Here is a 12,073-nt window from a genome sequence, read left to right on the forward strand (position 1 = left end):
GCCAGGTGAAAACACGTGAACATCTCCCCTCCCGCTCTGGGATGCTATTGTTTTATTTTATTTTATTTTATTTTCAAAATATATGTTATTGATTTTTTACAGACAGGAAAGGAGAGGGATAGAGAGTTAGAAACATCGATGAGAGAGAAACATCGATCAGCTGCCTCCTGCACACACACACACACACACACACACCCCCCACTGGGGATGTGCCGGTAACCGAAGTACATGCCCTTGACCGGAATTGAACCTGGGACCTTTCAGTCCGCAGGCTGACACTCTATCCTAGGGGTGTCGAACTCAATCAGAGAAGGGGCCAAAATCTAAAATCCAGCCTAAATCGCGGGCCGAATGGTTTACTGAACAGTCATAAACTGTCATTGTGATGGAAATGCAGCGGAGTGCAGTGATGACAGCGCGGTGCGGGCCACATTGCAAGGCCTGGCGGGACGGATTTGGCCCGCGGGCCTTGTGTTTGACACATGTGCTCTATCCACTGAGCCAATCCAGTTTTGGAATGGGATGCTATTGTTTTAGAGCAAGTGGTCAGGGCGGGCCTCTGAAAAGGTGGCATTAGAGCAGAGGAAGCGAGGAAAGGCCACGTAGGCGTCTTGGGGATGAGCGTCCAAGAGGAAGAACTGCCAGAGCAGAGGGCGGGAGGTGGGAGCCGGCGTGGGCACAGAGAAATACACGTGGGCGGACCCGGGCGCTGTAGGAGCTTCGTGCCGTCGGGTAGTGGCCTGGCCTCTCTGAGCCTCCTTTCCTTTTCTATAAATGGGGCCCGAGAGTTTCCACCCTCAGGGTGGTGGGGAGGACTCAGTGAGGTTGTGCCTGGCATGGAGTGAGCCCCCCAAACAACAGCCATCGTGGACAGCAGCCTCTTCCTGTTCCAGAGGGCACGCTAGGGGAGGAGGGGCTGGCCAAGGGGGGCTGCCCAGATAGGCAGATAAAGGGGGACAGAGCTTTGGCTGCAGGCGAGGGCAGAGGGTATGTGTGTGTGTTGAGTGTGTGTGAATGTGTGTGTGAATGTGTGTGTGTGAGTGTGTGTGTGTGAGAGTGTGTGTGTGAGTGTGTGTGTGTGAGTGTGTGTGTACGTGTGTGTGTGAGTGTGTGTGTGAATGTGTGTATGTGTGTTGAGTGTGTGTGAATGTGTGTGTGAATGTGTGTGTGAATGTGTGTGTGTGTGTGTGAGTTGAGTGTGTGTGTGAATGTGTGTGAATGTGTGTGTGAATGTGTGTGTGTGTGTGTGTGTGTGTGTGTGAGTTGAGTGTGTGTTGAGTGTGTGTGTGTGAGCGCGCACTGAGAGTCGGGAAGGTTTATGGGCTCCCTAAGGTTGAGAAATGCCACGGCTTTTCTTTCATGACTGACCTGAATGATCCCTTTGGGAAACTGTCCTTACAAGATGGCATCTTTTCACTTAGATGGGAAACTGAGGCCTGGGGCCTGGGACAAGCTCCCTAGGAGCGGAGTGGACCGCACCCAGGGCAGCCAGTGATGGGAAGTCCCGGGGTGGGGACCCCGCGAAGGCTCAGCCCCTCTGTCTCTCTCTACTCCCACCGACGCGACCGAGGCCTGGAGGGAGAGGAGAAGCAAACGTGACCCAGAGACACAGAGATGGAGAGAGGAGAGACATGAGGACATGGAAAGCCAGAGGCGGGCAAACTCATAGACCCAGCTTTGGCTCAGTGGATAAAGCGTCGGCCTTCGTGAAAGATCCGGGTTCGATTCCGGTCAAGGGCATGTACCTTGGTTGCGGGCACATCCCCAGTGGGAGTTGTGCAGGAGGCAGCTGATCGATGATTCTCTCTTATCGATGTTTCTAACTCTCTATTCCTCTCTGTAAAAAAAAAAAATCAATAAAATATTGTATATATATGTATTTTTTTAAAAAAGCTGAGACAGAAAAAGGCTGGGCGACGCGGAGGGACCAGGACCCACCTGGAGACAGAACATAAGACACAAAGCCCCAGGCCCAGAGCCGGAGGGACGGGACAGGCCCAGAAAAGGCCACCCTCGGGGAGCCCCGGGGCTGCCCCCCGCGGCCGCGCCAGGCGCCCCCGCCCGCCCGCCCGCGTCGTGCCTGGGCCGTGACCTCAGAGCCCGCGCGGCGGCTATAAATGGCCAGGCGGCCGGCCGGGCGGCGGTGAGTCAGCGCGCGTCACCGCCGGCCCCGCCAGGCCGGCCGCCCGGCCCGCCGCCAGGGGGCGCCGGCCGCCAGCGCCGCCGCGGCGGGTCCCCGCATGCGCAGTAGCGACCTGCGGCCGGCCGAGGGCCGTTCTGCGTCGGCGGGATCCAGGCATGGCGAGTTCGAATCCTGACTCTGCCACCTCGTGCTGGGGACCTCCTGGGCAGTCGGCTTCTCTTCTCCGTGCCTCCTATCGACCCCACTTCACCAGGCTGTTGTGAGGAGTGGGTTAACAGATCCAACGCATTTAGTACGTACCAGGAGTTCATGGTAAATTCCTTTATGTGTTTTAGTGTGTCTTCAATCAACATGCCACGACTGATCCTTAGTTGCCTTAGCCCAGTCGTTCTCAAAGGGGGTTAGATCTGCTCTCCTCCCTCCCCCAGGGTCATGTGTCAGTGTCTGAAGACATGCCTGTGTGTCAAGACTCAGGGAGTGTTACTGGTAGCCAGTGGCAGAGACCCGGGGTGCTGCCCAGGGAGGAATTAATTCTCCAGCCTGATGACGACAGTGCCTGCCTCTTAGCACTCAGGGCAGGGACCTGGGTTCATACCCCGCTCTGCCACTGGCAAGCTGTGTGTGACACTGGGGAAGTGACTCCACACCCTGTGCCTCAGTTTCCCCACCTTTAGGTTGTGTTTAAAACCATGTCCACTTCTGAGGGTGTTGTGAGGACGGAGTTGACACGTGTACACGGCTTGCAACAGGAGCTGACACGAGGGCTGCTGTCACATTAGTGTATCACAGCTGTGCCTTTAGCATTTGGCCAGCCAATGGGGTGTCCTTAACAGACGAGTGGATGGTTCTTTGCTGACAGATCATCCAGGTGTTGCCAACATGGCCCTGACATATGTGAGCATGTCACCCTGTGGTCCAGGTCATCTTGGCTGGGACAGGGATGTATGGGGATGTCACCTGCTAACACATTCAACCCACAGGTAGATGGGGAGAGTGAGAGCCAGGATCTTTGCTCCCCCAGGATCTTATGAGGGGCTGCAGGAGACAGAGGTGCGATGCCAGATTCTCAGCAGAAAGAACTGCTATTTCTTTTCTTCTTCTTCTTCTTTTTTTTAAAAATGTTTTATTGTTTTTTTACAGAAGAAGGGAGAGGGATAGAGAGTTAGACACATCGATGAGAGGAACATCAATCAGCTGCCTCCTGCACACCCCCCACTGGGGATGTGCCCGCAACCAAGGTACATGCCCTTGACGGGAATCGAACCTGGGACCTTTCAGTGCACAGGCCAATGCTCCATCCACTGAGCCACACCGGTTAGGACAGGACTGCTATTTCTTAAGTTCTCCCCTATACCAGGCATTGCACTGGTCACGTCCGAGGCCTCGCTTCTTCTGAATCTCACAAGGCAGGCATTATCATCCGCCCATTTTACAGATGTGATAACCAAGGCTCAGAGAGAAGGCAGCTGTCTAGAGTGAAGGACCGTTGGTTTCTGAGGGCTGTTTGACTACCATGAGTGGCAGTTCTGCCACAGACTGGAGAGAGACACGGAGAGATGGCGTCAGAGAGGCCCGTCGCCTCCGAGACAGACACAGGGCCTGGGAGACCCAGCCAGGAGCCCCGCGAACAGTGGGGGCCGGGGAGGAGGAGGGTGAGCTTGCCCTCTGTCTGGCTAAGCCCCCCACAGAAGAATAACCCCGGCCGCCCCCCTAGGTGGAAACAATGACACCATCAGCTCCCAATACCAAGGCCCTGACATCACGAAAGGGGGGGTGGCCAAGGTGGGGGGGCGCCCCGCCCCTTGGCAGGCCCCTGTGGCCAATGGGACGGCCTTGGAAGAGGCCCGGGCCGCCTCCGTAGCTTCAAAAACGTGTGAGGAGGGAAGAGGGTGCAGACAGAGCCTCAGCTGCTGCAGCGCCCGCAGAGCCACCGGCACCCCTGCCACCAGCGGCCAGCATGTCCTCTGCCCATTTCAACCGAGGCCCCGCCTACGGCCTGTCGGCCGAGGTCAAGAACAAGGTAGGGCCACAGGGCCGGCCCTGGCCTGGCCTACACCCCCTGCCAGGCCAGAGGCCCCGCGCTCAGGGTCCCCTGGACGCCCTCCTGCCTGTCCCCTGTGACCTGGAACCTGAGAGGGAAGAGGGACAAGTGTACCACAGAGGTTGCCTCCCTCCCCCTCCTGAGCATCCCAGAGCCCACAGCTGCTGCTGGGGGAGGGGAGGGAAGGGGAGCAGGGGGAGGAGGCCATGCAGGGAACCGCAGGTAAACGGGGCGGCCATCCCACTGTGAAGACCCCACTTCATGAGAATCCCCCGTGAACCCTTTGTTCTCCTGGTGGGCTGGGGGAGGCGTGCTGATCTCCCTCCCCTCCAGGCTGACAAATAAGTTGGGGAGCACTTGGGAGCTGGGGCTCCTGGGAGGTGAAGCCTAAGAAAGTGAAGGGAGAGGAGGCAATGGAGGAGGGCAGAGTGGGCATTAGACACGGGGCAGGGGTCTCCTAGGGGTCTCCTAGTCTCGGAATTAGGAAGGCACTGAGACGTGACCTCCATGCGATGGATGGGTAAACTGAGATTCCGAGTGGAGAGGCAAGCAGCCAGGGTCCTACAGAAGGGAGGTGCAGGGCTATGCCCTTGGCCTCGCCCCCCTTCCGCACCAGGACGGGGTCAGCTTCTCCAAGGGAACGAACTTGGAGTCTCCCTCCCACTGGAATGCCCCCAGGAGGCCTGCCCGGGGGGGGGGGGGGGAGTCCCGGCCCCATTCCACAGAGGGCAACACTGAGGTGCGGATGGCTTTTGCCAGGGAGCCGGGAAGTGGGGAGCTGGCATTGGGACCTGGTGCTGGTCAGGGAGCCTCGTGGCTGGAGAAGGGAGCAGGTGGGGGCGGGTGCTCGTGCTCCCCGCCTCTGCCCCCCCTCCCAGCGCCGGCCCCAGAGCCCAGAGGAGCCGCCGCGCCATATAAGGAGGCCTCGGGGAGCCCAGCCCCAGGGCCGTGCTATATAAGGGCCGGTTTGCTTTATAAAGCCAGGCCGGTGGGGAGGGGGATGGCAGGGCCGCGGCCAGGTGAGGGGTCCACTCCCTTCCCCCAGGAGAAGGGACAGTCAAGTCCCCCAGGGGCTGGGAGCCTGTCTGGGCTGGAGGCCGAGGGTTCCAGGGAAACGGAGATTCTGGGAGCCTGAGTCAGGAGGGAGACAGATGGGGGAGGGCGAGCCAGGGGTGAGATAAGACTGAGACTCGGATGGTGGGGGAGATGGGGGGGGGGGGGGGAGACAGATGAGCCCCACCCCCACCAGAGGCAGGGAACCTGCAGTCCGAAATGGAGAGTGATCCACAGATGGACGATGGGCCCCACTCCCAGCCTGACAAGGAGAGATGGGGACAGGCAGACAGGGCCAAGGAAAGACAGACAGAGCTGGGGAGTGGGAGAGAGACCGAGAAGCAGACACAGCGCTCGGAGCCAGAAGTGAGAGGCCCGACCCTCTGCCAGAGCTGGAGCCCCAGACGGACCTGGAGACAGACCGAGATGCAAGACAGAGCAGCCTCCTCTGCAAGGCAGCATCCAGGGCACCTCCTGGGGCTCCGCCCCCTTCGCCAGAGGCTCCCAGTCTTCCAGGAAAGGGGGGCGGGGAGGGACGGAGAGGGAGGGGGTGAAGGAGAGGAGGCAGGGCCAGGGAAAGCAAAGCCCCAAGTTTGGCCTGGAGGGGAGACCAGGAGGCCAGGCACCACCCCCCAACTCAGAGTATGCCCCTCTCCACCCACCCTTGTTTGAATTCTTGGTGCCAAACCTCAGAATGCCCGGAATGGCCCCCTGGGCAGGTGCCACCTCAGCCCTGGCCCTCCGCCCCTGAAGGCACCCCCCGCCCCCACCGTGGACACTGGCGGAATTGCCTTAGTTGGGAAGGGCTGGGGAAGGAGATGCGGCTAGAGAGCAGAGCCTGCCCCTCAGATCCTCACCATCCTCTCTGTGCCCCCCGGGCCCAGCTGGCCCAGAAGTACGACCTCCAGCGGGAGCAGGAGCTGCGGGAGTGGATCGAGGGCGTGACGGGACGCCGCATCGGCCCCCACTTCATGGACGGCCTCAAAGACGGCATCATTCTCTGCGAGTGAGTGGGGCCCTGCTGGCCCAGGCTCTGCCTAGGGCTCACCCCAACCGGGATTCATCTCTCCGCCTCAACCCCTTCACCGAAGGGGTTTTAAAAGTGCTGGGTTGAGCACTTAAAAAAAATATATATATATATTTTATTGATTTTTTACATAGAGGAAGAGAGAGGGATAGAGAGTCAGAAACATCAATGAGAGAGATTCATCGATCAGCTGCCTCTTGCACAACTCCCACTGGAGATGTGCCCGCAATCAACGTACATGCCCCTGACCGGAATCAAACCTGGGATCGGAATCAAACCTGGGATCCTTCAGTCCGCAGACAGACGCTCTATCCACTGAGCCAAACTGGTTTCAGCGGGTTGAGCACTTTTTTTATTTTTAATATATTTTATTGATTTTGTACAGAGAGGAAGGGAGAGAGATAGAGAGTTAGAAACATCAATGAGAGAGAGTCATCGATCAGCTGCCTCTTGCACACCCCCTACTGGGGATATGCCCGCAACCAAGGTACATGCCCTTGACCAGAATCGAACCCAGGACCCTTCAGTCCCCAAGCCGACGCTCTATCCACCGAGCCAAACCGGTTTCGGCGGGTTGAGCACTTTTTATCTCAGACCTTGAAACAGTCTTCTGAGATGGCAACTAATTATTGAGCCCATTGGACAGGAAAGAAAACAGACGAGTCAAGTAAAAGCTCACCCATGCATGCATTTCCAACAGAAACGACTCCAGGTTCTAGCATCTTTTTTTTTTTTTTTTAATTGATTTCAGAGAGGATGGGAGAGGGAGAGAGAGTTAGAAACAGCAATGATGAGAATCATTGATTGGCTGCCTTCTGCACGCCCCTCACTGGGGAAATGAGCCTGAACCTGGGCACCTGCTCTTGACCGGAATCAAACCTGGGACCCCAGCCCACAGGCGCGGCTCCATCCACTGAGCCAAACCAGCCGGGCAGATTCTAGCATCTTAACCACCACGCACACAGGCCCATTTATGGGCTCCAGCGTCTCAAGAAAGAGAGGTCACAGCTAAGACAACAGGCAGCATGGTTGTCCGTCGCTGGCTTGGTGACATAAGGAAGTAGTTTGAGTAGGCTCTGATTGTCTACCCTTCTCAGAACTCAAATCACTGAGAAAGATTTTTTTAAAATCTTTAAAAAAAAAAGAAAAAAGAAAAGATGCAAGCCTTCACAGCTCCAAGCCCTGATTCCAGCCTCAACAGCTCCAGTGCTGGGCGGGGCCCTGCGCCCAGCAGGGGTCCTGTCTGTATGTGTGAGTCTGACCCCGGGCAGGGTGACTGTGACGACCAGAGTGATCCCTGGGAATGTTCCTCACCGAGCCCAGCGCTGAGAGGGGGGACAGGAGCCTCTTGCTCTACAATGTCCACTGGGGACAAGTAGGGAGACAGCCCCGTGTCTCAGCTCCGTCAGGGCTGCTGGGCCTTAGAGAGTGCAGAGTCCCCCTGGCCGGTGTGGCTACGTGGTTAGAGCATCAGCTCTTGGGAGGAAGGATTGTGGGTTCAATTCTAGGTCAAAGGCATGTAACTGGGCTGCAGGTTTGATTCCCCGGCCTCGGTTGGGGGCGCTGGGGGCGCATGCAGGAGGCAAACCACCGATGTGTCTCTCTCACATTGATGTTTCTCTCTCCTCTCTCCCCCTCCCTTCCACTCTCTCTAAAAATCAATGGGAAAAAATATCATCAGGTGAGGACTAACGCTTCTGCTGGGTCAGGCCTGGGCCCTGGGGACAGAGAACAAAGCAGCGCCCTCGGGGCTCACAGGGAGCCCTCTCCTGGTGGGGGAGGTGGAGTCCACCATAGATGAGACAATCGCGTACTTGCTTATGGTGGGAAGTGAAGTGAGGAGAGCCATGAGGGAGGACGGGGGCCGGGCGGGCAGAGGCAGCCGCTTTGCACAGGTCTGGGAGGTCTTTCTGAGGCCGAAGTGAAGGAGACCAGGCGGGTGTCTGAGGGGACAGGGGGCCAGGCAGGGGGCAGCCAGTGCAAAGGCCCCGAGGGGAGTGGGAGGACTGGGCAAGCAAAGGGGCCGGTTGAGGGCCAGATGACATGGGGCCTGGTAGTTATGCTAAGGAGTTAGGAAACCATGGGAGCGTATTTTTATTTTATTGATATTTACAGAGAGGAAGGGAGAGGAATAGAGTTAGAAACATCGATGAGAGAGAAACATCGATCAGCTGCCTCCTACACACTCCCTACTGGGTATGTGCCTGCAACCAAGGTGTATGCCCTTGACCAGAATCGAACCCGGGACTCTTGAGTCCACAGGCCGACGCTCTAGTTACTGGGCCAAAGCGGTTAGGGCAACGGGAGCATCTCGGAGTGGGGGGTAACTGGAATTGTTTTTAAAAGGGGATTCTGGCTGCAAGAGGAAGGGTCTGTAGGGGGTGAGGTGGGAGCTGGGGAGCCGCTGTAAACGCCCAGGAGAGGCGAGGCCGCCGGGGACACCTCCGAGGACGGCGGCGGCGGGAAGCTGTGGTCTTCGGAAGGCAGAGCAGAGCCTTGCTGAGGGGCTGGTGTGGAGTGACAGAAGGCAGAGCGTCAAGGACAGGCCTGTGCCCCTGGGAGGGGAGGAGGAGGAAGGGGAGAGAGGCGAGTGTCAGGTCCGGGCTGGGTGCGCTTGATTTGCCACCCAGGTCCGTGTGTAAAGCTGGGTCGCAGAGTGAGAGGAGAGGCCGGGGCTCCAGGGAGAGTCTGGGGAGTGGCTTGCATTTCAGTGGCGTTGGAAATCGAGAGGCTGGATGAGGGCGAGGGGGTGAGTGTGGCAGAGAGGGCGGAGGCCTGAGCTCTCCTCCGTGGAGGAGTGGAGGAGGCTGCGCTGGGCTCCAGGAGGCGGGGCACGCCTGGGGACTCCCACACACCTTCCACAAGGAGACTGACAGGGACAGTCTGCCCTCCCGCACGTGGTTTCCCGTCTTCTCCTCCCCCAATATTTTTATTGATTTCAGAAACGACGATGATGAGATTCACTGTCGGCTGCCTCCTGCATGCCGCACACTGGGGCTTGAGCCCACAACCCCGGGCAGGTGCCCTGACCAGGAACCAAATCAGTGGTGAACCACTGAGCCACACCAGCCAGGCTGGTTCCCCATCTTGGTCCTGCCTGTGTTTTGGGGAGGGATCCCGGTGAGAGCGGCTGCAACATGGATGTTGCCTCCGGACTGCCATCCTGGCCCCGTGTCCTGTTGGGCTGGGCATGGGTGGGGCGGCAGGGGTCACCGGTCACTCCTCTCTCCCTACTCCTGGCAGGTTCATCAATAAGCTCCAGCCAGGCTCTGTGAAGAAGGTCAACGAGTCCTCACAAAACTGGCACCAGGTGAGCCCCGACTCTTAACGGTTCCAACCCCTGGCCACCGCCCCTCTGCACCCCCCTCCACCTCGCCCCCGCCTTGACTGCCCCCTGCCCCTCCAGCTGGAGAACATAGGCAACTTCCTCAAAGCCATCACCAAGTACGGGGTGAGGCCCCACGACATCTTTGAGGCCAATGACCTGTTCGAGAACACCAACCACACCCAGGTGCAGTCCACCCTCCTGGCGCTGGCCAGCATGGTGAGTGTGGCTGCGAGGTGGGCATGGGGCGGGCGGAGGGGCCGTGGGCGGTCTGGGCGGGAATTCAGGCGGGGCCCTGAGCCCAGCCTGGGTGGGAGGCTCCCTCCTCAGCCCCCACCCCCTGCACTCCCCCAGGCCAAGACGAAAGGGAATAAGGTGAACGTGGGCGTGAAGTATGCAGAGAAGCAGGAGCGGAAATTTGAGCCCGAGAAGCTTCGAGAAGGGCGGAACATCATTGGGCTGCAGGTACTGCCCTTCCCAAGTCCCCTGCCTGGGCTGGAGGTTGAGGGGGAGGCATCCTGGTCCGTGGGCTCTGTGGATAGCATATCCGGCCTTGATGCTCTCCGCACCTAACCCTCTCCCGCAGCAGCTCTAGAACGTAGGCCAGTGGTCGGCAAACTCATTAGTCAACAGAGCCAAATATCAACAGTACGACGAATGAAATTTCTTTTGAGAGCCAAATTTTTAAAAAAATATATTTTATTGATTTTTTACAGAGAGGAGAGAGATAAGAGTTAGAAACATCGATGAGAGAAACATCGACCAGCTGCCTCCTGCACACCCCCTTTCGGGGATGTGCCCGCAACTAAGATACATGCCCTCGACCGGAATCGAACCAGAGACCTTTCAGTCCGCAGGCTGACACTCTATCCACTGAGCCAAACCGGTTTGGGTGAGAGCCAAATTTTTTAAACTTAAACTTCTTCAAATGCCACTTCTTCAAAATAGACTCACCCAGGCTGTGGTATGTTGTGGAAGAGCCGCATGTGGCTCTCGAGCCGCAGTTTGCTGACCACAGAGGTAGGCTGTTAGCGTCAGACCGTTTATATGGGAACAGGCCTGGAGACGCGGGCTCGGCTGTCAGGCTTTCCCAGGTGACGAGGGGCCAAGCTGGGACTGCTCTGAGCCCCTCACTGAGCTGTGACCCTTTCTCTGGGCCTCGGCTTCCGGCCTGTAGCCTATGAGTGGAAACTGCCTTGTTAGAGGGTCATGTAAGGGTCCACGGGCATCGGTACATTTGTGACCCGTGGTGAGGCTCCGGAACCTTGAAATGACTCTCCTTCTGGATCCTTAGATGGGCACCAACAAGTTTGCCAGCCAGCAGGGCATGACGGCCTACGGCACCCGGCGCCACCTCTATGACCCCAAGCTGGGCACCGACCAACCGCTGGACCAGGCCACCATCAGCCTGCAGATGGGCACCAACAAGGGGGCCAGCCAGGTGTGTGGGGCCAGGGGGCGGGCTGCTGGGCTCTTGCCCTTCGCTGTGCCCACGGCCTGACCGCGCTCCTCCGCAGGCCGGCATGACGGCTCCCGGGACCAAGCGGCAGATCTTCGAGCCGGGGCTGGGCATGGAGCACTGCGATATGCTCAACGTCAGCCTGCAGATGGGCAGCAACAAGGGGGCCTCACAGCGGGGCATGACGGTGTATGGGCTGCCGCGCCAGGTGTATGACCCCAAGTACTGCCTGAACCCCGAGTACCCGGAGCTGGAGGCCGCCCAAAACCACCACCCACACAACTACTACAACTCCGCCTAGGGCCCTGCGCCCCGCCTTCCCCCCAGGGAGGCTGGCTGCTGCTCGGCTGGGCCTAGCCCGGCCCGCTAACCCCTGCCCCCTGCATGGCGCCCTCCAGCCCCTGGCACCTGCCTACAGGGTTAGCATTGGGGGAGGAGCAGACTGGGGGTCTGAGGGGAGGGGGAAGGGGGCTCTCCTCCCTGGAGCACTGCAGGGTCCGACAGCATCCAAAGGACGCACTGAGCAAAGCTACCCCAGCTGTCCCCCGCTCCCTCACAGGTGGGTTCCCCCAGGACAAGCAGCCCCCCAGCAGAGCCCCCGAGCCCAGGCTCAGCCTGCCCCACCCCATTCCCGCCATGGGAGCCAACTGCATGCCCAGAGACCCAGCGGACACACGCAGTTTGGTTTGCAGCGACTGGCGTACGTGGATGTGACAGCGGTGTGTGTAATGCGAGCACTTTCTTTTTCTACTTCACTGGAGCACAATAAACGGCTATAAAATCATCTGAAGACTCAGTTGCTCTGTCCTAGAGCCTGTATGGCTCTTGCACATGCACAAACAACCTTGCTCAGATACACTGCATTGAGCAAACATACATCTGTACATGCACACATACACCCACACTCTCTATACACACAGACTCACAGCCTCTTGGCTGGACCCAGGACACAGACATGCATTCACATACACACACACACCTCTTGGTTGTACGGTGTGTGTACTCTTGCTGCAGCCTTAGAGGCA

The 12,073-nt window shown here is 58.4% G+C and overlaps 1 protein-coding gene across 3 annotated transcripts; it reads left to right on the forward strand.

Moving 5' to 3' along the window:
• Nucleotides 1–4,005: 4,005 nt before the first annotated feature.
• Nucleotides 4,006–11,832, forward strand: CNN1 (calponin 1). Of its 3 annotated transcripts, none has more exons than XM_036459774.2 (7): nucleotides 4,006–4,163; nucleotides 6,122–6,243; nucleotides 9,508–9,574; nucleotides 9,671–9,808; nucleotides 9,944–10,054; nucleotides 10,884–11,030; nucleotides 11,107–11,832. In XM_036459774.2, exons 1-7 carry the CDS (start codon nucleotides 4,101–4,103, stop codon nucleotides 11,347–11,349), a joined length of 891 nt encoding a protein of 296 aa, XP_036315667.1. In that variant the 5' UTR covers nucleotides 4,006–4,100; the 3' UTR covers nucleotides 11,350–11,832. The 3 variants fall into 3 exon arrangements, with proteins under 3 accessions (XP_036315667.1, XP_045445226.1, XP_036315668.2); XM_045589270.1 differs by lacking the exon at nucleotides 4,006–4,163 and adding an exon at nucleotides 5,185–5,203; XM_036459775.2 differs by lacking the exon at nucleotides 4,006–4,163 and adding an exon at nucleotides 5,338–5,356.
• The last annotated feature ends 241 nt before the right edge of the window (nucleotides 11,833–12,073 follow it).

The sequence above is a fragment of the Pipistrellus kuhlii genome, unplaced genomic scaffold, assembly GCF_014108245.1.
Source record: "Pipistrellus kuhlii isolate mPipKuh1 unplaced genomic scaffold, mPipKuh1.p scaffold_m20_p_30, whole genome shotgun sequence".
NCBI lineage: Eukaryota > Metazoa > Chordata > Mammalia > Chiroptera > Vespertilionidae > Pipistrellus > Pipistrellus kuhlii.

Coding starts and splice junctions, on each gene's coding strand:
- CNN1 (XM_036459774.2), top strand. CDS start 4,101: ATGTCCTCTGCCCATTTCAACCGAGGCCCCGCCTACGGCCTGTCGGCC. Junction 9,575..9,670: donor CCTCACAAAACTGGCACCAG/GTGAGCCCCGAC, acceptor CTGCCCCTCCAG/CTGGAGAACATAGGCAACTT. Junction 10,055..10,883: donor GGAACATCATTGGGCTGCAG/GTACTGCCCTTC, acceptor CTGGATCCTTAG/ATGGGCACCAACAAGTTTGC.